The 25,440-nt window shown below is 50.6% G+C and overlaps 3 protein-coding genes across 5 annotated transcripts; 1 reads left to right on the plus strand and 2 right to left on the minus strand.

Moving 5' to 3' along the window:
• Positions 1 to 519: 519 nt before the first annotated feature.
• Positions 520 to 11,368, minus strand: KIF3B (kinesin family member 3B). Its single transcript, XM_065032096.1, has 9 exons — positions 11,269 to 11,368; positions 7,927 to 9,350; positions 7,242 to 7,343; positions 5,986 to 6,108; positions 5,757 to 5,875; positions 5,418 to 5,531; positions 4,707 to 4,812; positions 4,320 to 4,498; positions 520 to 4,063 (listed from the first exon to the last, which is right to left on the minus strand). The coding sequence occupies exons 2-9, from the start codon at positions 9,307 to 9,309 to the stop codon at positions 3,970 to 3,972; spliced, it is 2,220 nt and encodes a 739-aa protein (XP_064888168.1). The 5' UTR covers positions 9,310 to 9,350; positions 11,269 to 11,368; the 3' UTR covers positions 520 to 3,969.
• Positions 11,369 to 11,641: 273 nt separating this feature from the next.
• On the minus strand, positions 11,642 to 16,443 carry POFUT1 (protein O-fucosyltransferase 1). The gene is made up of 7 exons (XM_065032111.1): positions 16,257 to 16,443; positions 16,048 to 16,169; positions 15,757 to 15,939; positions 15,022 to 15,134; positions 14,147 to 14,339; positions 13,788 to 14,030; positions 11,642 to 13,359 (listed from the first exon to the last, which is right to left on the minus strand). Exons 1-7 carry the CDS (start codon positions 16,396 to 16,398, stop codon positions 13,171 to 13,173), a joined length of 1,185 nt encoding a protein of 394 aa, XP_064888183.1. The 5' UTR covers positions 16,399 to 16,443; the 3' UTR covers positions 11,642 to 13,170.
• On the plus strand, positions 16,428 to 24,131 carry PLAGL2 (PLAG1 like zinc finger 2). Of its 3 annotated transcripts, none has more exons than XM_065032108.1 (4): positions 16,428 to 16,557; positions 17,491 to 17,600; positions 19,069 to 19,464; positions 20,344 to 24,131. In XM_065032108.1, exons 3-4 carry the CDS (start codon positions 19,202 to 19,204, stop codon positions 21,560 to 21,562), a joined length of 1,482 nt encoding a protein of 493 aa, XP_064888180.1. In that variant the 5' UTR covers positions 16,428 to 16,557; positions 17,491 to 17,600; positions 19,069 to 19,201; the 3' UTR covers positions 21,563 to 24,131. The 3 variants fall into 3 exon arrangements, with proteins under 3 accessions (XP_064888180.1, XP_064888182.1, XP_064888181.1); XM_065032109.1 differs by lacking the exon at positions 16,428 to 16,557 and adding an exon at positions 16,753 to 17,034; XM_065032110.1 differs by lacking the exon at positions 17,491 to 17,600 and having other exon boundaries at positions 16,471 to 16,557.
• Positions 24,132 to 25,440: the final 1,309 nt, after the last annotated feature.

Genomic DNA, 25,440 nt, shown 5'->3' on the forward strand with positions numbered 1-25,440 from the left:
CCTGCGGCCCCGCGCGTGGCCCGCGCGGAAGCGGCGGCGGCGGGGCCGGGACGCGGCTGGGGGAGCGGCGGCCGCGACGGGGCGGGCTCCGGTAAACCGGGGGCGGGGAGCCCGCGGCTGAGGCTCTAACGCAAGCAGCGGAAGGATGATGTCGGGCCCGCCGCGGCCTCTCGCCGCTCCCCGGTTGTTGGGGCTCGGGCGGAAGCCGCTGGTGTCGGGACGCGTTTAACCCACCGCCGCGGGCGGGGCCTTCAGCGGGCCCGGTGTCCCTGGGGGAGCAGCCCCGGGGCTGCGGGCACCGCCAGGACGCCGGTCCAGGGCCCTCGGTGCTCATCGTTCTGAGGAGCCGAGTGCCCGGCGGCAGCACCAGGCGCTGCTACTCCTACAGCTTTCCGCTTCATAATCACTCAGTTTGCCCTCAGACGGGTTTGTTTTGGTTTTTAATAAAAATAAGGCTTTGTAAAACATGAACTCTGAATCCTACCGTTACCTACAAATCAAGAATGAAAACCAGGCACGTTTTGATAGATGCAATAAATCTTAATGACTTTTATTACACGTTGTATTTTAGGATGACTTTACATTCCTAGACAAAAAGAGATGATACAAATAAATAGAAGCTGTAAAACTACGGCCTGACCTCTTGCCAGGTTGTCTCCAGGTCCCCGGGGAGCAGGCGGAGCCGTGTCCAGGGGCAGCTGCGTCAGGGACATCCCGGGCACTGGTCCAAAATAAGAGGAGACTGAAGGGGCGAGAGGGCCTGGGCCACAGAGAGTTAAACCCACCAGTGTTCTCATCTCAGTCCCATCTCTGCATCTCATTATGGCTTTTGCAGGCTGTCTTTCCAATTGTGTTTTAACAGAGCAGGAACGGACCGGCAGCGTTGGCACCGACGCGTCGCGCGCCGCCGTGCGTTCACCATGGCAGAGGGAAGCGGGGACAGACCCAGGTCTGCGGGCGTCTCAGGAGCCGGCGCTCCACAGTGAAGCACTTACCGCACCCAAAACCACCAAACAAGTCTGGTCTGATCTGTATAACGCGCCAGCACAGCCCAAGGGGCTACGACAGAGGTACGTGTTTGAGAAGATTCAAGCAGCATGCGGATATTTTTACAAAGGTGCTAGAGCCATGTTAAGGATTTTGAGAAAGTGCTTCAGTTCCTATGCCTCGGTTCAGGCGGGGCTTGCTCCCAGAGCCAAGGGGCTTCTGCTGCATGCCACTTTAAAAAAAAACATCCCATTATACAGATCAGAGCAAAGACGAGAAGGATGTTAAACATTCCTATGGAGAAATTGTGATGGCGCACGCTGTCCCAGGGCCTCCCCGAGGAGCCGGCTGGGATTCCTGGCTCTGGCCGTGACCCGCAGGAAAACACAGTGAGGGGCAGACTCGGCAGGAATGTGTCTTAAAAACCTCGACCCAGAGCTCAGTAAGTTTTGTACAGCTTAAGACAATGTGTTTTATCTTAATATCAGTACCACTGAGGATCTGGTTGAGGGTAAACCCATCAGAATGAGAATCTAAAAGCTGCTGTAACAATCTGAGATTGCCCATGGACACACGAACCAAACCTCCAACCACAGCTCCAACTGAAATACAAGGACTAAAAATGCAGTTTTATTCTTTTTTTCCACCCTGCTGAGTTTCTGTCACCTTGCTAATTAATTTCTACAGAATTAAAAGCAGAGCCTTTCTGACATATTAACCAACTAGCTTAGCAACACTAAAACGAGAACAGTTTGGGTTTGCGCTGCGATTCCCACACTGGTCCTGCTACAAGAGGAGTTCCCAGCGTTCGAGTTTCATAGCGAATTCCCTACGGAACAGGAGCGACTGAGGAGGAGTGTGCACATCTGCAGCCGCAGGACTCTGTGTGTGCGTATTCACATCAAACATACGTGTACGTTGCTATGCACATATACGTGACTATATATTTTGTTGCTATTTCAGGTTTTAGACCCCTCTTGTTTCATTTCTATTCTCCAAGCACTTACACCATACAATCATCTTTTAAAATGTCCAAGTACAGAAGATGATGTGCTAAAGAGAAACAGGGAGGAGAAGGAAGGGGAGGTGATATTATACTATGCAATAAGAGCCAACTCAATGGCCCTCTGTACATAAACAGTGCTCTACAAAAAGGAAGATTATGCCAGGTTTGCGTGTTCAGGTTGCAAGAAATTTGCCAGACGCCTGCTCTCTCAATTATAAGCTGTCTCAATTATAAGCAAACTCCTCTCCTCTACCAAAACTAATATATATATATGCATCTGTGTATATATATATTAATTTTGTGGTCCGGAAAAGCACTCTGTGAATGAAAGCAGCCACGTTTGCATTTTGCCGGGCCCACCTGGCAGCTGGCTCACCGGGCACCGTGCCCGCAGGGCGCAGGGTGAGCTGTGCTGGCCAGTGGATCCCTCCCGCTCGGGAGGCAGCCAGGACGGGGCTCCCCAGCCTGGGGAAGTCACGCAGCACGGACTTAACAAGCAGGCGAGGCAGAGTCCACGCACCAGAGCATTGCTAAAACCAGGCAAGTCCTCAGTGAGGGAAACAGGTCAAGATGTCCATGGGATGACAGCAAACAGCAACCAGAAGCAGCAACATCCCAAGTCTCAATATACAGAGAACTAAAACTTAGGAATGATCTGTGAGACACCAGACAGGGACAGCTGGCTGTTCTCGGTGTGGCAGTGTCACCGCTCTCTGCCCTGCCACATCAGCCTGCGGCGGTAGCGGAACCCGCTTTCGTCATAGGGCAGCTTTGCAAAGAGACCGTCAAAAGCAGGAGCTCTTCCTCCCTTATTTTCAAAGTTGAACCCCTGGAATTAACATCAGATTCCATTTCTCAGACCGGATGACACACACTTTCCCTCACAGTTGGGCCGGGAGGTGCAAAGTGAAAGCTGCTAATGTGGAACAGGCACGAAGGTACCGAACGCAGAACCTCCTCGCACACCAAGGGAAGGGACCACACTCACCAGAGCACGCTCAAGGGCAGCTCCACGTTTCGGGGCTCTGCCCCCCACCCAGCTGACAGGAGCACAGAGCTGGCCAGGGGCAGCTCAGAGACAACGCTACATTTCCTGTGACCAATGGGAGACAAGAGAAAATGGCCACATGTCACCTCACAGTTTAAAGACTTCCTATGGACACTGGTTTTAAATGCCAGGGGTGAGGATGGAGGCAAGAGAGAGGAAGAAAGCGGTGGGGTTGGCACAGCTCTGCAGGTGTGTTCCTGTTGGCAGGGGTGAGGTCTGCAAGGGTCAGTTCAGAGGAGCTCTTAGCTCTGCCTGTAAACAAGGAAAGGACTTCAGCTTCTACTGCCACCTCTCTAGAGAGCGCAAAGCCGCTTTCCGGTCCCCTTTTTCGTCCCACAGTTCCACAGGGAGGCACAGCGATGTGGTGAGGACATGCTGGCCGCTGTCACCCTGCCTGTTCACACCAGCTCCATCACCCCAAACGATGCTGGCAGCCTTTTAAGCAGGACGAGGAAAAACTCTGCACCTCGTCAGGTTTGAACAGATCCTCTGCTTTTCAGCCTCATTTGGGTCTCACTGCGGAGCTCTTCAGCGGTGGTTCTGTTGAGATGACTTTCAACTCTGTCTTCTTACTGCCCAACACAGAGAAGCCCAGCGCAGACAGGCGAGTGTGGAACGAGAGACGGCGACACTGGGAGGGGATCCCCATGCTTCCCACTGCTTCTAACACACTCGAACGTACCTCATGCATTTCTTATTTCCTAACTAAAATCTGTTTCCCACAGAGGCCAAATGCCGAATCACAAGCATGTATCTTCCTGTGGCTCAGTGCACAAGTCAGTGAAAGGGCCAAGAGGCCGTTTCCAGGGGAGAAGGGCCGGGGCCCGGCCGGGAGTTCTCTCTGCAGGTTGGAACTGTCTCTGCTCTTGGAAGGCAAAGGCTGTTGGCGCCTGGAGAGGAACTGCTGGTTTACTTCAGAGCCACTGGTTTACTTCGGAACCAGCCCTCGGGACTGCGGGTACAGCTGAGAACTATGGGCACCTGTTGCAGAGGATCCCCCTGATTTCCTTCCAGTTTTAGGCCTGAAGAAGTAAAAATGAAAAAATAAACTAAAAGCCCCAATAATGTCACCTGTTACTCATAAAAATTAATCTTCCAAAAGCTGAATTTTTAATTTTATTTGTTCTCTGATCAGTCTCAGCTTTCCCTTTTGTTCTACGTTCCTTCCTCTCTCTGCTTTCCAGCCAAGCTCGCCTTAACCTGGCTGACAGAAGTGATGACAAACAGTACTTGTACCTGCACCTCTCAGTGAGTCTGCTTACTCCAAGTTCAGCTCACCTGGGTTTTGATTTTTTATTTGAAGTGCTCTCAAAGGTTGAAGCGTCCACCTGTATCTCATCTTCATCCTGCAGAGCTGCTTCTAGAGCCGCCTGAACTTTGGGAGCGATGGCTGGACCTTCGTAGTCTCTTGTTGTCCGGCTGGGCATGTCAAGTTCCAGTAACACGATGTTCTCTGCCTGAGACAGTAGAAGCAGAATCAAAGTCTGCACATTTTCATACAGATTGTTTCTTTTTCCTCCAGAAGCTTATTCTGAAGTACTTGATAAATGTATGTAGGACACTGTACAAATTTCCATCCGCAAAAGAACGAACAATCCTCTGAAAGTCCCGTTCCCCTGCGCAGGAGGGTGGACACGCAAAGGCTGTAACCACAGCTGGGCTTACCCTGTACCGAGCATCGGGACGGGTCATCATGCACGTCCTGGCATGTTGGCTCAGGGGCCTTTTGTATCCTACAGCAGATACCGGTCTCTTCATCATCTGCTGGTTACTAGAGAAAAAAAGATATTCTGTCTATTATACACCAAAACCACACAGGAGAGCAGGAATGACCTTGGCTGCACTTGCAGGAGCAGCTCCTGCAGTCAGAGACAAGATCAGAGCATGATCCTGGGCCATCTGTTCCTTCACAACCGGAATTGCGACATATTGTTACTGTACAGACTGCAGATGCACTCAGCTGCCCAAACTTTATAAATTTGCTGTAGAGAGGCAGGATCTGATCACAGCTCTCATAATAATTATTTTTGAGAGCTTTCATATCTAGAACAGGAAAGAAATATTATAAGAATTTACTGTAATTTGAATGGTGAATGCACTACTACATATATTTTACATATAATTATTGGGCTCATCTAGAAGAAAACCCTGATCTTCCAAGAATTCTCGTAACTCCTAACTGTACGTTCCTATTTTATTCAACTTACTAAGAGGAACAGAATGTTTTATTTTATAGTGCAGCAAGAAGCTCCAAACTCTGGAGGGCCAGTTTAAATCCCAACTTCCATCGCTGTTTGGGGATACCTTGTTCTTGACAACTAGAGGGCTTCTGTGACCGATTATTCCGTCTCAAGAAAGGATTAGAAGCAAACTCACTCCAGACGGGTTATGGGATGCAGTTTCCACTGGTCTTCCTCTTCATCAAAGAATGATCTGTTCATGATCTTATTCTTTTCTTCCAAAGGAATAAAATTTTCAATAATCAGGTGCCTACACGCAACCAAAAAAAAAGGGAAATACACAAGAAACATAATTAGCAGGTTAATTTCTCCACTGCTTCTCTCCCACTGACTTAATACAGCCTGGAAAAGGAGGAACGTTTGAGTTTTCTCATGTTTCGATCTTGTTCCACAAGCACATGCGATGCTGCTCCTCCACTCCCTGCCCAAAGAAGCCGTCTCTGTTCACAGCAGGCAATGAGGTGCTGGGACTCACTTCAGCTTTAGCTCCCTGGTGAGTTCGTTCTGGGTCTGTTCCAGCTCCTGGCGCTCCTTGATGTGCTCCTCCTGCAGATCGTGGATCTCTGCCTTCACAGCCTGCAGCTTGGAAAATAACTGGGGCAGACAACAAGAGCCACAGTCACAACTCACCAATGTTCCTGCCACCTTCACACACAAGCCGATTTTATTCCTAACCCACCAGACATGGAATCATGTTCTTTTACCTTCTTGAGTTTTTTGGTCTTTATGTCCACCTCTTGCTGCAAAGAACTGTAGGTCTCCTTCAGCTCCAGAGTCTCCTCATCCCGACTTTCCATCTGTTGCTGGATTTCTCGTTCTCGACGTTTCTGAAGGTGACACACAACATTAAGACCGCGATTGCATTGCCCTCTCCAGGCTGGCACACAGGAAACCAGCACTCAGGAAGTTTTTACTTCCCTGGGTTTCAGGGCTTTTGCTTTAGCTTCTAGTTCTTCCTGTCTCTAGCCACAGAAATACCAGAAGCGTTAAGACTTCTTTGGCTTTATTTTGCTATTAAAATCAGATCATGTGAATAAGTGCTCCAGCTTCAATTAAAGGAATCAAATGCAATGCTTACACTATATTTTCTTCCTTTTTTTATCAACTCAGACCAGCCATTGCACTTCATACGATGACGACTAGGACACATGCCCTTCCCCCTTCTTTTGAGATTAACAATTATCATTAAACCAATTTGAGGGCTAACCCTGGACATATTTTCTTACATTTTCTCCTGACAGAATGTTTTATAAAAGATCTGCAGCTGGGCCTTTTAAACAAAAGAACAAATGTTCTTCCTGGTACCTTGTCCTGGTTTTGCTAAAAACAAGTTTCTCTTTTAGTGAATTTGCCTGTCAGCTAAAGCCTTCGTATTAACTGCATTTTCCTGGAGAACCAGACACATGTTTTGGTAAACCTAGCAATGGAATGCAAACTTATTGATAAGTATGGATGGACATCTCGCGAGAGGGGCGACGAGAAACCGGTGACCAAGAAACTGAGCAACTGTGTATAGCATTCCATTCACGTGAATACTTCATATAAAAGTGGGAGATCACGAGGATCTCGTCCCTTTGCCCTTTTCCCTTCTGCTTATGGCCGACATTAGGAGAGGACCTTGCTAGTCGTCCCGGCAAACTGAGGCCTAGTGAGAGACTGAATCCAGCTCCAATTGGCTGCAGAGTCCAGTCCAGGACTTTGGGTGCCGGCTCTGCAGTTGCTGAGACTTTCAAGATTGGTTTTGTATATTTTGTATTATTTTCTCTATTCTTATTAGTAGCATTAGTAAAACATCTTTAATTTTTTCCAACTCTTTTCACTCTGTCCTTCTTTTCCTCCCAATCGCCTCTCCTTAGTGGAAAGGGGGGAGAGGGAGGGGGAAGTGTGGGGGGGAAGAGGGAGTTAACAATACATCTGCCAGGGTTTTATTGTCACCCCGCAATCTTAACCCTCGACATACCTGTTCTGCAATTTCCTGTCGTTTCTGTTCCAGAATTTTCTGCTGTTCATTTGTGTGATCCACAATATTTTTCCCTCCCACCAGCAGCTTGCTTTCCATCGCCTGAAAGGAAAAAACAAGGTCAGAACTTTCTCTCAGTGACCACAGAACTTTCTCTCATACGGGTACAACCGCCTCAGGGCAGCTCCCTTTTGAACTTGTCTTCCAAGGCAACTGCTACAAGAATTACTATTTCTTAAAATTCTTATAAAACTGTGCAATTAATGAAGCAGTAACTTGCTTGGAATTAGGCATAGCTGCCATGTGTGGCAAAGCTGAAGAGCCACGACGCTTGCTGGCGTAAAACAGGTAAAAACCTGTTAATGATGCGTGACACAATGAAGCAGTTTTTGTGCTACAGCTTGTGAAAAGATGGATCATCACATTTTATTGTGTTGATTGCTTAAGATCCTACAAGATCAGCACATAAGAACAACGAAACAACTCATGAATATTGAAATATGTAATTAATGGTGGAAATTTCAACTTCTGTCTAGAAATGGTTTATTTTTAAATCTTCCAATCTAAACATAAATCACTATCCTGGAAACTTCTAGTGAAATATCTTTCCAAATTGGGAAACCATCTATTCTCCCCACAGCCTAAATAAATTGCTTTCAGAAAGTATGACGAGGAAGAATCCTACCTTGATTTTAGCACTCAACATTTCTGTCGCTTCCTTCTCTCGCCTCAGATCCTCCATTTTCTTCTCCTTCTCCTTCAGCAGCCTCATCTTCTCTTCTGCTACTAAGCTGTGATCCTCAACTATCGCTTTCTTCTCAATCTCCAGCTTTTCTTGTTGCTCCCTCCAATAATCATCTTTGTCATCTCCTTCGTCCTCACCCTCCTCAGTGTCCTCCTCCTCTTCCCCACCATCTCTCCTCCTCTCCCTCCTCTTTCTTTTGCCAATAGACCGTTTTTCTAACTGTGCCTTGAGCCGAGCGATCTCCTCCTGGAATTCTCGGAGCAGAGCATCCTTCGGATCCTCATTCACCCGCGGCTTGTTCTTGATGTTTTTGGCACGGTTGGCGTATCTCAGTGTCGTCAGAGTCTCCTCTACATTGTAGGAGGCAGGGCCTATATTGGCCACCATCACAGTTTTGGCGTTGCCACCTAACGAGTCTTGAAGCAACCTGGTCAGCTTGGAGTCCCGGTATGGAATGTGGGTGCTTTTGCCATCTACGAGGGCAGAGATAACGTTGCCCAGAGCTGAGAGAGAGAGATTGATTTTGGTCGCTTCCTTTAACCTCTCTCCCTGCGCTCCGGTCTTGGCTTGGCGCTCGCTGCCCGCCAGGTCCACCAGGTTGAGCTTCCCAACGCGGATGTGATTCTCACCATCGAGTCCCAACTCGCTGCACTCAATAGTGATCACGAAAATGGCGTGAGATCGAGAGCTGTGTTCATTCATGTTGGTGGCACCCACAGAGCGATTCTGGTTTCCCACGTTCATGACGTGCTCGATCTCTTTGACACTTTTCGTAACAAAGGAGGACAAATCCTTCACATACACACCTGTGTCTGGTCTCTCCTTTAACTCCAGCCGCTTGGACTGATCCTTTGATAACAAGTCTCTGATTTCTTCCTGGTATATTTCCAAATAAGATGCTCTAACTAAGTATTGCTGATTTTGAGATCGAGAGATGTGGGTGAAGATGTGATCGAATGAATTGGGGATGACCCCTCTCTTTTCAGGATCACCACGCACCCCTTCCATCGTGTAAGTTTTCCCTGTCCCAGTCTGCCCATAGGCAAAGATTGTCCCGTTAAACCCTTGCAGAACAGAGTCCACCAGAGGTCTGAAGGTCTCATCGTAGAGTTCAACCTGTTTGGAATTCCAGTCATACACGGCATCAAAGGTGAAAGTTTTAGGCAGCTCATGAGATGTTCCCCGCAGATTCTTCACCGAGACCTGCCCTAACTTGACATCCACGTTAACAACTTTTTCATACGAAGCCGTTTTCTCTTTGCTGTTCATGGGCCGGCACCGCACCACCACCCGCACCGACTCCGAGCTCTTTAACTTAGACATGATAGCGGGATCCCACTGATGCGTGAGCCCGGGCTAGAAACCTAAACCAGAAACAAAGGGGGAATATGTGAAGGTCGTTTTCTGCAGGTGACAATTTTGCACAAAGCCAACGATTCAACTCATCTCTTCGAGCAGCATTTTGCATTCATTAAGTTCTGAGGAATAAAAATAATGTGCCACGTGAAAACTTCAAAAAGGCCTGGACTGAGCCAGTGTTACTTTACCAAAGCCCATCCATCAAACGGTATCAGTTCTACAAGCTCTGCTGCAAAAATACTTCAGCAAATCACAACTTTACACTTGGTAGAGATCCTTTTCTCGACCCTTAAAAAAAAACATAACGCTTTTAAACTATTTATAAATGTAAGTTAATACTTTGCCATTGATTCCCTTTGCAGTCAGGCTTTTCGCTTTAAATCTCATAATCTGAAAATCCAGCCCAGGGTTGCCCTCTCCACACCGCTCGGGCTCTTGAAAGGGAATCACCCGTGTGCTTTGATCAAAGGCTGCACCTGCCTAGCAGAACTCAAGAGAGATTGTAACTTATAAATACAGTCTTTTCAGTGTTGCTTCTTAAGTACTGATGAAGCCTTCTCATAATTTTGAGACATTTACATTACAATCCCCTCACATGTGACATGTCATCAGGACCATCCTGCCACAGACGCTTTAAAACTTGTGCCTGGGTTTTGTTAAATGGCAGCGGTTCCCTGGAACGCCGCCCAAATGCTTTTTTCCTCTTGTGTATTACATTCTGAAAGTCACTTTTAGAAGCCTGCTTACAGAATAAAGATCTTTAATTGGGCTGCAGCAGCTGCGAGGACTCAAGATAAAACCATTAAATAGTTTGTCCATTTCCAGGCATCACATCCCCTAGATATTCTGCATTTCCAGTCTTGAGAAACCCGATGTTACCTTCCCTTTCTGACAAGAATCAAGTGAAAATAATTGCTACAGAAAAGTTTTCACCCAGTCTCACAGTCGCTACAAAGGAAATCACTACAGCAGCCAAATGTAGCACAGCCTGCCAGCGCTCATAAACACGGTAAAACAAACCAGCAAGGGGAGCGAGCAGCCCAGCGAGGTGGGCTCTGAAACCAGCGGGTAATGAAGAGCGGGGCAGAAATCCAACAACTGTTGATTATTTCAGTCAATGCAAAGTCGCGCCTGATAAAATAAGCGAGGCCACAACCTGCCCGTGCGCTCAGTAACGGCTTCTCCGCAGCTCTTCAGCCCAGGGAACAGACGCTCCCCGCTCATCCCTCCCGCCCCAAGCGCCGAGGCCTCTGCGCTGCCCGGCTTCAGTTCAAGGATCTCAGGAGGGTTTTCTGGGTTCCCTTCCCTCCCGCGCCTCTGCAAATCCCCAGGTATAGCTTAAAAATTCCGTCACTTTCTCACAGTTTAAATCTTCAGACATCTGCGTGTTCACCATACCTTGGCTTAACCGCTCGCGTCGTTTACTCCTCCCCAACACACCTGCCTCCCTCACGCCCGCCCAGCGCGCCGCAGCCCAACCAGCGGCCCCGCTGCCACCTCTGCCGCGGCGCACCGATTGTCACTTATTGTCACCCTCGTCACCTCCCGCTGCCTCCGCGCGGCACCCACGGCCGTGCCCCTCCCGGGGCGGCGGGGTCGGGACCCCCAGCGGCACCCACCGCCCCGCAGCTGCAACACCGGGGGTTGCATGGACGGGCCCGGGGGCTCCCCGGATCCCCAGCTCCAGGGCCGGGGACACCCGCCGCCGCCCTCGCTCGCTGCCCCGGCCGACACCCCGCAGGCGAGGCCCGGACAGCAGCCGCCCCGGGCTGTCGCACCCGGCGACACCGGGGGAGCGGCGAGCCAGCACTCGGCTGAGCGGCCCCGGGCCGCGGCGGCTCCTCGGGGCGGCTCCCGCCGCACACCGCGAGGCCCGGGGTTCGGCGGGACTCCCGGGGGCGGGCCGGGCCCGGCCGGACTCACCTGCGCCGTCACCATGGAGCCGCGCGGCCGCCTCCTCCCGCGGCACCGGAAGCGGCGAGACGGCCCCGCCCCTGTCCTTGACGCACTTCCTTGGCAACGCGTGTGCCCGCCCCCACGCCGGCACTTCCGTACCGACCGGGCCCGGATGGAGCAGGGACAAAGCGGCCGCTGCCCCCGCCCGGCCCGGGGCACCCGGCTGCGGGACCGGGACCGGGACCGGCCCAGGGCACCGCGCCCTCCCCAGACCCCAACAGTGCCGGGTTTTGCCCCAACCCGAGCCCGGGAGCGGCAAGGAGTGCCGTGCACCCACAGCCGGGCCTGGGAAGGTTCTGAGCTGGGAACGCCGGAGGAGGGAATTTCAGTGCAATTCGAGTGAATACAAAATCAGGGGTTTATTATTACAAAAAATACCGAGTTTAAAAAAACAAATTAAAACATTTTCTCTTAACAGACTGTCTTCTCAAACCCAGGCGGAACGGCCGTCCCAATGGCTGAGGGAACCACCGAGGGCTGTGCAGGGACATGGACAGAGACCCGGAACCACCAAACCGTGCAGGGACACAGCCAGAGACCATGACCCAACAAACACTGTGATTTCTGGAAGGCAGCGCTGAGGAGACACAGGATGAGACTTTGCCCCTCATGGAGCCCCCTTGTGCCCTGAGCCCCGCAGAGCTCAGGAGTTTCCAAGGAGGGAAAATCCACAAAAAGACATTTAAAGCCCTGCAGCAACACAGTAGGGGCAGCCAGCCCCACCTCACTGACGTTTTAAAAACAGGAACAATAAGTTCTGTACTCAGTCTTTGGACAAAAAGATAAAAAACACAGGCATACCAAAAGTCATCAGTCGAGACTCACCACATCAGGATTAGCAGTGTTACCAGCATCAAATCACACTGGGCCACAGGAAGGTTTTTGAGCTGCCGTTTCACCATCAAACACTCCCAATGGTTCCCTTCGCCAGGAACCAGCCCCCAGCTAGGGGTTTTGCTGTCAGATGGGTTATTTTACAAAGTACAAAAACAAACAAGAAAACAGAAACCACTAACATGGACCTAGGCACGACGTACACCAACCCCACTACTGCTACTTTGAGTCTCAGCTCTACACCAGTTTCATCCCTACCACCCAGATCCACCTGACACCAACAGCTACAAGCCACAATTCTCCAACTCTCCACCAGCTGTGACAGATCTCCCCATGTCCCTGCAGACACCTTCCCCCCATTCCAGACAAGGATGGGGTGAAGAAGCAGCTGCCACATTAAAACCTGTCCCCCAGCACTTCAGTAGCACCGCTGAAGGGATCCAGGTGCCCCACAGCCAAGCAGAACTCTTATCTCTTCTGACAGGGGAACAGAAACCAAGGCACTGAGGTGACGTGGGCCCAGTAAGGCACCAGTGGCTCTCAATAAAAGCCAGGTCTCGTTTCCAGTACAGAGCTTTACCTTGTATTCCTTTCCAGGGACTGTGATATTCCTGACAATACTTCGTACTTGAAAAGAGCTTGTGGTCAGTTTTGGACAAGAAGCTCCATGACATCTCCAAGTACAATTTAAATTTAACGGAAAAAAAAATTTAAAATGGAGAAGAGGAATGTGAGCAGCTGCTTCGCCACGATTGCTGGCGAACCCCAAACAGAGAAAATGGAGAGCTACATCAACTATCTCTTAAAAACTATACATAGTTTACCGTTTCCTATAAAAAGACACGATTTAAAATCTATTTTCTGTCTGACCTCGTGCTGGAAATACAGAAGTCAGACAGAAGAGTCTAGAACCGTCCGTGTGGAGCACCCACAAACTGTCGGTGTGCTCCGTGGGCAGGAGAACACTCAGGACACCAGCTCAGAGCCGCGAGAGCTGCAGAGCCCTGAGAACTACAGAGCCTGCTGCTCTTCTGGTCAGAACTCATCCCGTAACCTTGGGGGGTGGTCCATGCCAAAAAACGAAGAGGGTTTTCCATGCACGTCACGCTCTCTTTTCACAAAGGCAGTAAACGAAGAGACACAGTTCCCGATGAAATGGTCAGACTGGCCAAGAATGTACAAATCAATCTGAGGCACTTCTGGCTGCAGGCTCACGACCTTGATCTGCAGGGAAAAGAGGAGAGAAAATTAATCCAGTCACCCGTTATTACAACCTAAATGCCTTGGCATAATACTAGAAATGGGAATATACAACAAAAAGGGAGTGGATTCCGTCTTGATTTGCCCTATCGCTCATTTATGCACAGATAAATGTGAAAACAGTTATGAAAATCACTGAGGCTTATTTAATTGAAGTATTTTTCAATAAGAAATTTACTACCACGCAGGATGATGCCCTTCAGCCTCTAGGAAAGGAAGAGTTTCACAGCACAATTTTTACGGCTATGAGCAAAATTCACTTTGAGATGCCAATGTTTGTCTGTGAATAACACATGACGCTCCTGCCTGCCATCTGCACCAGCAACGGGTCACAATGCCAGGGAGGTTTTTATTAAAGCTCTGCTGACGGAACGGCTTTCGGAAAGACTCACCTTCCCTTGGAAGAACTTCTGTATCTCTGTCGTGTAGGGCTCAGAATCAGTGGCGATATAAACAGATTTGGCTTCAGTCTTCTCCACCCAGAGCTGGAGCGCGCGCTGGATCTCGCGCAGGTCAGGCAGGCACATGTCCATGGTGAGCGCGGCCGCGGCGCTGCGGTCGTAGCCCACGCACTGTGGCGAGGCCATGAAGTGCGGCCCGGCTGTCCCATCCTTCAACATGTTACAAGCGTTTTTCTGCTCAAAAAAGAAGAAAATATCACATTTCAATGGAAACGATGTGAGAAAACAAATAGCACGTCCCCAGCTCCAAACCACCAGCCCGGAGCAGCTGCCCCACACAGGAGCCGTACCCAGTCCGAGCCGATCCGCAGGTGAATCCCCACGTAGGGCCGGAGCAGCAGCGAGTGGATATACGAGTCTCCTTTCTTCACCATCTCGTCAGACCACACCACAAACTTCTGGAGGGGCCGGTGCTCCTCCAAGACTGGAAACTGGGCTGGAGCTCCAGGTAAGGCCAGTACAGGGTGCTCAGATGGCGAAAACCTACAGAAAAACACAAATCGAGACACAAAGTGACCTCACAGGCACCATCTTGCACAAAGACTGCCACAAAGGTGCGAATGGAAACTACAAACACCCTGAAATAAGCACCATCTACTGCTCCAAATTTACTCAAGATGAATTTTAACTATTTTGCTGTGTGAACAGAACATTAAAGCAAATCTCAGGTACTGTGTTTTACCTCAGACCTGGTAACAAGTGAATGTGTTATCTGACAGACAAAAAGATTGGAATCTCATACATACAGCGATGAGAGCTCACGTTTTCACCCCAGACTAGAGGAATTCCGTCAACCAAACTTACAGATACCACTAAAGTCACTCGTAGCTCTGAAAATGGGAGTTAACCAGCAAAGCCCAGTTCATGATCAGCAACCAAGAGCCAAATTCTTTTTGAAGAATAACTAAATATGTAGGCAATAAATACCATAACTAAATATTACTGGCTCAGAAATCAGTCAGCCTAACAGAGGTCAGCCCTAATAATGCTCCAGGAAGAACGTGCTCAGGAAATTAATGGAAAAAGCATTAAGATTTTTAATTATATTGCTAACTAACCAGTCTCTCAAATGCAAAGGCTTTGCACAGCAACTAGCACAAATGTTTCCCTGTGTTACTCGCAATGCCCACCGCAGCATGGCAGCACTTTTCCAGCTCCTCGTTACCTTTGGATCCAATGGTCCTTGTAAGCAGGACTGAAGGAAATTCCCTTGAAGAGCTCGGACTTATCAAAGTCCACTTGGAACTGATCCCAGAAGGGACCAAACGGATTTCCATCCTGTGAAGGAAACACACGTGTTCACTCGGCGCACACAAGAGCCTGAGAGGCAGAACCAGCACGGTCCTGGGGTCCTGAGCTGAAGCGCTTTTCCCTCACAGGAGGAAAGGATGGAATAACACAGCCTATTTGTCACAGGTCAGCTCTGTGGGAAGAAGACAGGGAAGCACTTAAATTTAACTGAGAACTAATGCGAAGGCTGTCTTAAAAGAACGGGAACACCACAGCTCTCAAACCTGTATTGAAAAGAGGTGGCTTTAAAACAACTGCTAGGAAACGGACAGACCAGCAGGAGAGAAGCTGCAGATCTGTTCTTAAGAGCGCAAAGTGGTAAAGCTACTCACCCAAATGATTCTCCTGAACCCCAAGCATCTGTTGACAAAGAAAAGCAGCAAGCCACACTGATATAATCATAGACTTGTAGTCATTTTGTTTGGAAGAGACGCTCAAGATCATTGAGTCCAACCATAACCCAAATCTAGCACTAAACCATGTCCCTGAGAAATGTGACAGCAACACCGCAGGAACCAATGCGGGGTGGGTAACTCCTACATTTGCACATCAACGGCAACCTGACCAACTCGGCTGTTGGCCCCGCGGGGTGCAGCAAGAACGCACTCACCTTCATGGGACAGGTGCTTTTGTCCGCGCTCCTCTGGGCCGCCGCCTCAAAGCAATAAGCCACTCGCTTGCCGGGAGGCCAGTGAACGGGGGCCAGCGCCTCCATGAACTGCTCCAGGCTGATCACCCGGTGGTACCGGCGCAGCGGCTCCAGCTTGAAGTGCTCGGTGTACGGGACATGCAGCTGCGGGCGGCAGCAAGCAGCTCACTGCCGGCCCGGCGGGACAGACCCCGGCGGCCTCCCCCGGGCCCGCACCCCCCGCCCGCCGCCCCCTCTCCTCCCCGGGCTCACGTTGGTGTAGGGCGGGCGGTGGTGCCGGTACTCGATCCACGGCGGCACGGCCAGGGTCCGGTTGATGGCGCGGGCGAAGGCCAAGGCGCCCAGGAAGTGCTCGGCCTGGTTCCCGAACCGGCCTGTGGAGAGGCGAGAACGGGCTCAGCGGGGCCTCCACCGGGACTCAGCCGGGGCTTCCCCGGGGCTCCGCAGCAGGAGGGCCTCACCCATGCAGGGGCAGTAGAGCAGGTACCCGGCCGCGTCCCAGACGGGCCCCGCGCCGCCTCCCGCCGCCATCACCGCGAGCAGCAGAACCACCGGCAGCGCCGCCATGGCGGCCCGGCAGAGGTCAGCGAGAGGCGGCCCCATCCCGGCATGCCCCGGGGCCCGCCGGAACGGCCGCTCTAGCGGGAAGCGGCCACCATCGAGGCGGAAGCGGGAGAGCGACGTCACTCCCACAATGCCCCGCACAATGGGGCCGGCGGGGCCTGGGCCGCAGCCGCGCCCGGCGGGGCCCGGGGGCGCGGGGTGAGTGCGGGGGACGGAGCGGGGGCGGCACCGGAGGGAGGGGGTGAGGGGCGGCGTCGCGGCGGCCACCTCCCCTCGGCGGTGGGGTCCCCTCTGGGGACAGGGGGGCGTGTGAGGAGGAGGAGGCGGCGGGGGGGCGTAGGCCGGGCCCGCCTCTCCCCCTCCCTCCCTCCGGCTGCGCCATGGTAACGGGGGCGGGGGGCGGCACGTGGGAGCCTCCGCTGGCGGCCGCGGACCCTTCCCGGGGCGGGGAGGGTTCCCGCGTCCCCCCGGTGCCAACGGCGGAGCTGCCGGGGCTCCCGCGGTCACCCCGCCGACCTCCTGAGCTCCGGCTGGGGCGGAGCGGAGTCACCGGTGGGGCTGTGACCGACTGAGGTGTCCGGAGCTGCACAGCCCAGCGGGGTTTTCTTAGCACCGGTACGAAGTTCCCCGGCACAGCGGGTGTCCCGGGCTGGTCCAAGGGCTGCGATGTACCAGGTGCGCTCTGAAGCGTTTCCACACAGCGGGGAGCATTTGGTGGTACCGAATGACAGTGGACAGGGAGCTCGTGCTGTGGAAACCTTCTTTGGGGAACTATTACTAAGACAACTGAGTTTTTTGAAAGCGCAGAGAGTTTTATAGCCAGGCATGAACTGTGTTGTTAACGTTCCCCTGCTACTGTGTTTCACCAATACTGTGTCTCGTTTTTTCTCTCTTGTTCCACAGCTGTCAGTGTCCTAGGACACACCTTTAGACTTAGACCACACAGACAGAGTCCTTTTTCTTGCTAGAACCTGAACATTTTAAAGGAATGTTAATTAAATCTTGCAATGATTGTTTACAGAGATTACCAATCTTAACTCATTTGTACTGAGGTTTCTGCTCTAACGGCAATAAATAGTTGATGCCCGTTACTGTTAGAGACAGCAAAGTTCAAACTCTGTCTCCTTTCAGGTAGCTGTGAAGTTGGCACGGATGGCAGCCGCTGTCAGAGAGAACGCAGCAACCTCCCTGGTGAAGGCGGCAGAGGCGCCCACAGTGCGTGCACAGCTCTGAAGCACTAGGTAGAGAACATTTGTCTTTTCTGGCACACATCTCCTACAGAGGTGGAATATTCACGGTCTGAGATATCCACAAAGCAGGAATGTTCTGAACCGTGGGCACGCCGTGGGGCGGGAGCGGCCGTCACGTCGTGCTGGGTTGTACCAAAGTGGCACCTCAGCAGTTCTCGTCCTTTATTGTTCTGCTCCAGCTGAGTAGATTCAGCCTGCACAAAACTGAATTCTGTTCTTAGTGGACATTTCCATAGCTCATAGTGACACATTTTCTTGGAGTTGTCCCATTTCCCGGAGTTTTGCGTCCCTAGGGAGCCATTGGTGGCATTGTAAGGAGCGCGCAGTTACGGTTATTGTTGTTTCAGCGACTCACAACGTTCGGCAGTGAACTTTCTTAATGGGGGTGGTTGGTTCCCGCGTAGCTGCACATCCTGCCCACAACGGGCACGCGTGTTGGTGCACAGGCAGGAACTTCCTCTGAAGCAATCATGGAGCGAGAAAGACATTGAGGGGTTGGTGCTATTTTAAGAAGAGTTTCTCAGGCAGCTAAATTCAGCGAAGGAGATATTTTCTGAGGTTTTTATTTCAGCGAACTGTTTACCACTTTAGGTGTTGGTAGAATCATATAAAAATTCAGTACTTTACTAACAAGACTGACATAACTCAAGAGCAACCTGCTAAGAGAGATTCGTATAGATTTTCATCAACATGAAAGCCAGCAGAGCATACGCGAGTTATATTTTGTTGAAAAGGAAACAGTTTGAGCTTCCATTATCAATGGCTGAGAGTGTAAAAGGAAAAAAATGCTCATTACTGTAGAAAACTTGCTAATCAAGAGAGGCAGAATCTGGCCCACGGTAGAAAAGTGAAAATTCAGTGACTAACCACACCCTGAAAACAAGCAAATTCCTGGAGAAGGTGCGATGTTGCTGATAACAGCAAGTTTTCTTCCCCAGCCTGTGTGTATAATTCAGATTGGTTTGCTAGGAGATGGTCTTACTAGTGCACCAGGTTGGTGGCAGAATGGGTGAAAAAAAAATTGAAGAGAACCTTCTTTTCTCCGGGAAGCTCTGGAAGGGAATTCTATGTGAGCAAAGATTGCGAGTGAGTGAGAACAGGCTATGAAGAACATGAGAAAAGGGAATGGGAAGCGATCCACAAAACACACGGGGAAAGGTGAGGTATTTAGAGCTACAAACAGACACCGACCTACATGGTTTCAGGAGAAAATTCTCGTAACCAGTAACATTGGCTCTTAATAATTGCAAAAATTGCAGAAAATGTTTTTTAACATGGTTTTAATCAGGGAACAGGGGTTAAAAGAACAGAACATGTTCTGGAGACAGGAGTTTCCCATGTCTGTGAACGTGTGGCATAAGCATCTTCCTATGTTTTTAATGCTTGTTCAATGCTGATACGTGTTTGTGTGTGCGGTGAAAGGCGCAGTGGCTTAACACCAACCCTTGTGTGATTTCAGATGAAGAGGGTTTGCTATTGAAGCAGATTGCTCACAGAGGCTTCCAACAGAAAACTGCACCACGACGCCACCCCAGCAAGACGCCTGCAGGCACGAGTTCCGCTTGAAATGGCCATGTTCTACTAGCCCTGCCATGACAGCATTTTTTCCCAGTGTTCCCAACTGGATTCAAGATGCAAAGCAGGAGGAAGAAGAGACGGGCTGGAAATTAGTCCCCAGAGCAAGAGGAGAAGAGACCGAAAGTCAGGGAAAATGCCAGTGTGAAATATCGGAGAGCTCCTTCCCTACTGCGGACAAGCTGAGAACTCACCCGCTCTCGCACCCGGAGCAGAGGCCGTACAACTGCCCGCAGCTGCACTGCGGCAAAGCTTTCGCCTCCAAGTACAAGCTGTACAGGTAGGGAACGACCGAGCAACTCTGCCCTGCCAGGAGAGGGGAAAACCCCTCCTGGGGCTGCTTTACTTGAATTTCTGAGAAGCTGGAGGAGGGGGAATTGAAGCTGGAGGAGGGGGAATGCCCTGTTACCTTGCAAAGCAGTTCAGTCCCAGGCATTACTGTACTTGACATCTCTTTAAGCCCCTTCCTGAGAACCTCAGATAATACTTTATCCTGAGCTGTTTTCTATTTTACTAAGGAGGAAATTGAGGCAGAAAGTGAAGTTCACAGGTTAAAAACAAAATTATATGCAAGAAGAGCATTCACATTTCTGACTTTAATCCTAGGAATATTTCTGTGGCAGCTGTTGTTCTAGCATGACGAAGTAGAGTGCCTGTTTGTGTACTGAAGTAGAGCCTAGCATAATTAAACAATGTGATCACTGAGAACTTGAAACTAGATGAACCAGAGTGTCAAAGTGTAAGATACCCAGGAGGAATCAGTCCACAGTGGCTGTCAACAGACGCTGCCACAGTCTGGTGCCTCCTGATGACACAAAGCCATCTCACCAGCCAAAAAGCATTTCTTGTCAGAAACCACGCAGGTTTTCTTTGTCATTTCCCCCTCTGAGAGCCTCAGCAGAGAGAACAGGAGCTGAGCAGACGCTGAGGCACACGCATGTGGAGGTGATGTTGTTCTAGGGAGGACGGGCACTGCGCAGACAGACTCTCTAACCGTTCTGTGAAATGTGCTTCTGCGTACATCGTGTAGCGGCAGTAAAATGTCATCTGGGGTTTTTGTGGCATGAAGCAGAGAACACAAGGAAAATTTTGAAAAAGTAGCATGTGTTCTCGTAGGGGTTGGACGCTGGTCTAAACTTTCCCGGTTTTCTCCCAAAAGGCACATGGCCACGCACTCTGCTCAGAAGCCTCACCAGTGTATGTACTGTGAGAAGATGTTTCACCGGAAGGATCACCTACGCAACCACCTGCAGACCCACGACCCCAACAAGGAGGCTCTGCACTGTCCTGAGTGCGGCAAGAACTACAACACCAAGCTCGGCTTCAGGCGCCACCTGGCCATGCACGCGGCTGCCAGCGGTGACCTCAGCTGCAAGGTGTGTCTGCAGACGTTCGAAAGCACCCAGGTCCTGCTGGAGCACCTCAAAGCTCACTCTAGGCGGGCTTCTGGCGGAGCCAAGGAAAAGAAGCATCCGTGTGACCACTGTGACAGGCGCTTCTACACCCGCAAAGATGTGCGGAGACACTTGGTTGTGCACACGGGGCGGAAGGACTTCTTGTGCCAGTACTGTGCCCAGAGGTTTGGGCGCAAGGATCATCTGACCAGGCACATGAAGAAAAGCCACTCCCAGGAACTGCTGAAGATTAAGACAGAGCCGGTGGACATGCTGGGGCTCCTGAGCTGCAGCTCGTCTGTGGCGGTGAAAGAGGAGCTGAGTCCCGTCCTGTGCATGGCATCCAGAGACGTGATGGGTGGGAAGAGCTTCCCTGGCATGTTGCCTGTGGGCATGTACAGCACACACCTCCAAACCATGCCCAGCTCAGGGATGCCCCATTCGCTGGTTCCTAATTCTCTTCCCATGGGAATGAGCTACCCTCTGGAGTCTTCTCCCATCTCCTCCCCACCGCAACCTCCTCCAAAGTATCAGCTTGGATCTACCTCATATTTGCCTGAGAAACTACCCAAAGTAGAGGTGGACAGCTTTCTGTCGGACTTCCCTGGCAGCCTGTCTCTCTCAGCTGGTGAGCCTCAGTCCTCTTCGCCTCAGCCACCCCCCCTGGATGAGGCTTTGCTTTCCAAGAGCCCTGCGAACCTGTCAGAGGCTCTCTGTGCTGCTAACATGGACTTCTCTCATCTTCTTGGCTTCCTCCCCCTCAATCTTCCTCCTTGCAATCCCCCTGTATCGTCAGGGGGATTGGTCATGGGCTACTCACAGGGGGAGACACAGCCACTGCTCACCACTTTGCAACATCAACCTCAAGAATCTCCCGGAGCTGGGGCCTCACTGAACTTTGGGCCCCTTCACTCATTGCCCCCTGTCTTCACCTCCAGCTTGAGCACAACCACACTGCCACGGTTCCACCAAGCGTTCCAGTGAGCTGAAAACAGCGCTGGAGAACAGATCTTTCAGTCACCGTTTTGTGGAAAGCCTTAAAAACGCACAACTCTTCCTTCCCTTTGGGGTTCGAAAGCTTTGCAAAGCTGTTTCAGACGGGAGGTTTCTGATCTCTGGAGGGAGCACTTGTAGACTGGAACAGCAGATATCCCCGTGCAAGTCCCAGTCCTGTACAGCAAAAAGATTTCAGCTAATAGACTGGATATATTTTATCTAATTTTTAATCTGTGAATCAGGAGCCGCGCTTAGCACTGACCTTCCCTGAGATCCCGAAGTGATGTTCCTCTTTGGGAAGGGACTGTCCCTGAGAAGGAGTTGAGACTCACTCATCTTGGGCTAAACTTCTGAAGAGTCCAGCTTCCATTTCATGTTCTCACACTGCAATTCTGGCGAACCAGCCAATACCTCCCCACGGAGAAGGAGGAGCAGTCAAGATTCCCGCTCTGTATGAAGCCAATGGGGAAGGGGCTCCCCTTCCCCACTACCTCTCCCCACCACCTCGCACCACTTTCTCCACCCAACGCAGCTTACTCCACATCAGTGTTAAGCACCAAGACCCGTTTACATAGCAATTTCAGAGACATCACCTCATTCATCCTTGCAGAGCCGTTAAACTCATCACAGTGAACATTGTTTACACAGCACAAATCTGTTTCCACCAGTACAAACATAGGAGGCACCAGAATACACTGGGTTTATGTCTGGTGTAGCTAGAACACTGTTTACACAATGAAGTCAGGTTGCACTGATTTCTCTTCACATATCATGTTCTTCCCCCATGGGGAAATACACTTTTGCTTTTCGGACCAGTTCAGCCTCTGCCACTGTAGGCAGCAGCTTCCTGCTGTTCTCTCTGGTTACCCACGTGTCGAGGGGACGGAGCAGCTCCGGCAGCTTTGCTCAGGTTTGCGGTGTGCAGGTAGAGCCCTTTACGTATCTCCCACAGGCAAACAGGTCGTGCGTCTGTTCTCAAAACCAAAGCGCATGACAAAGCTGGGTCAGGAGCTGGGGCGGCAGCGACGAATCCTGTCACAGCAGGATGGACAAGTTCGGGCTGAGGCTCCTGCGCTGGAGGTTCCTGTGGGATGAGGAACAGAGCACGAGTTTCTAGGTTGTTTTTACCACAACAGTTCAGTGAGGTCAGTACCTTTTGCCTTATCCACAAAGCAGTCTCAAGAGATTATTTTTACCTCTGTCCTGGGGTGATAACATCCAGGAATTGGGGGGGGAATATTGGTCCCAGCTTCATGTACATTCTGCCAGTGTATTTGAAGCGCTTGCCCCAACACTAATAGTGCTCACAAACGCAGAGGGTTTCGGTCTGCGTCACCCCGTCACTGCAGATTTGGGTCCACTGGCCTTTTTGTTGTTCTCTCCTTTTTGAGCTTTGCCTCCCGAAGTTCAAGTTCTGCTTCCCCTGCTCCCTGCCCCACTTCTTAAATTCTTCCACGGACCGTCTGCACTGAGGACAGAGGGGTCACACGCTCAGTGACAGCAGCTGCTGGTGTCACATAGCATCTGTGTCACCTCCTGCTCTTGTTTTCCTGGGCACTTGTACTGTAGATGGCAACGTACGGAGGTTGATCTCACTGTACGTTGGTGCGTGTTTATGAAAACAGATGCAGATCTTCGTACCTCAGTGTGGAAGAACCATCGTAGGCCAACATAAACCAGAAAGTCTGTCGATACTGTTGTCTATAAATCTAGAAAATGCAAAAATCTACCTCTACTCTGTTCTCGCAGCTCCGTCAGTGAAGCCAGCTGCTGTCCCCCCTCGCATTCCCAGTACACCCAGTATACCCAGTGCATATTGCCTTCCACTGAGCCACTGACCCCACAGCGGGACGCCCGCCGTGCCTTGGTCATTCACAAGCTTGTTCCCCCTCCGTTTTCCTCAAGAATTTTGTTTTTAATTTAGCTTAGTAATTCTTCCCAGAATGACTGTTTAGCGATCCACTGATTCTCCAGACCATAGATCAGTTGTTTTAGGTTAGCCAGCAATGCTGCAAGTAATACTTTTGTATCAAAATGTAATATAAGATTTATTTACCTCAGCAATATCCTGTGGCAATGATCCCCGAGTTAAATGCAGTACTTTCTCTTCTCCGTCAGAGTTGCCTTGCGAAGCTCACGAGTGCCTTCTTGTTCTCTAACCCAGAAAAGGTAAAGGGAGCGTTTCAACTCAGCTCCTCTTTGCCACCATCGAATACCTCAGGCCTTTCTATTGCTTTGCTCTTTGCAAATTAAAGAGTTTTACACTGTTATTGATGATATGCAAGCCTTATCCCTATCTTCAGAGGATTTTTTTTTTTGAGAAATCAATGCTCAGAACTGATCACTTACAGCACGTGAGGATTATCAGACTTATGCAATGCCATCGTCCACCCTCTGCTGCTGCAGAGCGTTCAGCTCTCTTGCTCTTTGCCTGCATTGTACTCCAACCAGGTGTCAGCACTGGAATTCCTTTAGCAGCAGTAGCTAAACTTAGAGCCAGGCATCTTTTTCCTGCCAGTAGTCTGTCAAAGAATAAATGGAATTCATTTTGCTATTATTTGCACGTGTGATTTGCTTTCCACAGCCATTCTAGCAAGCAGAATCATAATAACATTTGCCAATGGAAGTCTAACCCGGCAAAGGGAGCATGTTCAGAGGCAGCTGGAGCTGACACGAGGTATTTGCTCTGGAAAATGGATTTGAAGTTCCTGTTCCACAACAAAGCTCATAATGTGCAAGTATTTTGTCAGCCAGTCTAAACTAATAAGGCTGCTTCTGTTTGAAATAGTAAAGTAAGGGTACAATTCACAAAATAAATTATTTCTTGAGGCCAGTTAGCGAACCTGTTCACCCGTTCATAAGAAAAAACTGTGGGCATCTGAGCTGCACCACTTGGGAGCCGGAGTTCATGAGGAGCCACGTACTGGGTGGTTGTGGACATGGGCAGCAGGCGGCTCAGCCAAGCTCCAGGTGCGGCTGGGGACGTGGGGACACAGGCAGCAGGTGGCTCAGCCGAGCTCCCGATGCAGCTGCAATGCGGTGCTGAACGTGCCGCCCTGCGAGGAGGGGACGGGGCAGCGCACCCCAGATTGCTGCTCTGCTGGGTACAGATGGAAGGGAACGGAACCGCTGGGCTGGTTATGGGTTATAAGAACTCAGTGTCATCCCAGAAAGGGTTTGGTCTGGTTTTTGGTTTAAGTCAAGATTTAGGGGTGTATAAGCCAATGTGTTGCTTTCTCCCCCAATGCCATTATTAATGCGGGGAACAGGAGGCTATGGGACGGGCAGTGAACCCAGTGCTGACGTTGGCATTGGGGATCACCGGGGAGCCCAGGCAGGGCTGTGGGTACAGGAGTCAGCCGGGACAAATACACATTAAACCATCTTGGGAGGCACAAAAAGCCCGAGATGAGCAGCCACAGCAAAGAATTGGTCAGGAGAATTAAGTAAAGAAACATTTTAAAGTATGGCTGACTCAGGGAGTTCAAGTCCCACAGGAAATGTGCAGACTGTGAAGGACAGGATGTGAACATGCTAGTGACTATAAATTAGACCACAGATTCTCCAAAGGACAAGGACACAACACCCCAGTGGAAAGCAGAATGATTGCAGCTCACTCGTTAGAACCTCGCAGGCCAAGGCAGCTCCTGGCAGCAGAGGCTTCACTCACCCGTCCGGCCTCCCCGGCTCCCATCTCTGGAGCTATGCAAAACTCTGAAGATCTTTTTCCTCATGGGATTACGACTCGCTCAAAATGCACATGTATGAAGGGACAACACGTTAACATGCGTTTGCTTTCACCGAATTTCCCTTGACAGAATATCCACGCTCGGTGTTTTGACAGACCCGTTCAGCAGCCTCACAAT

Source organism: Columba livia, chromosome 16 (genome assembly GCF_036013475.1).
Source record: "Columba livia isolate bColLiv1 breed racing homer chromosome 16, bColLiv1.pat.W.v2, whole genome shotgun sequence".
NCBI lineage: Eukaryota > Metazoa > Chordata > Aves > Columbiformes > Columbidae > Columba > Columba livia.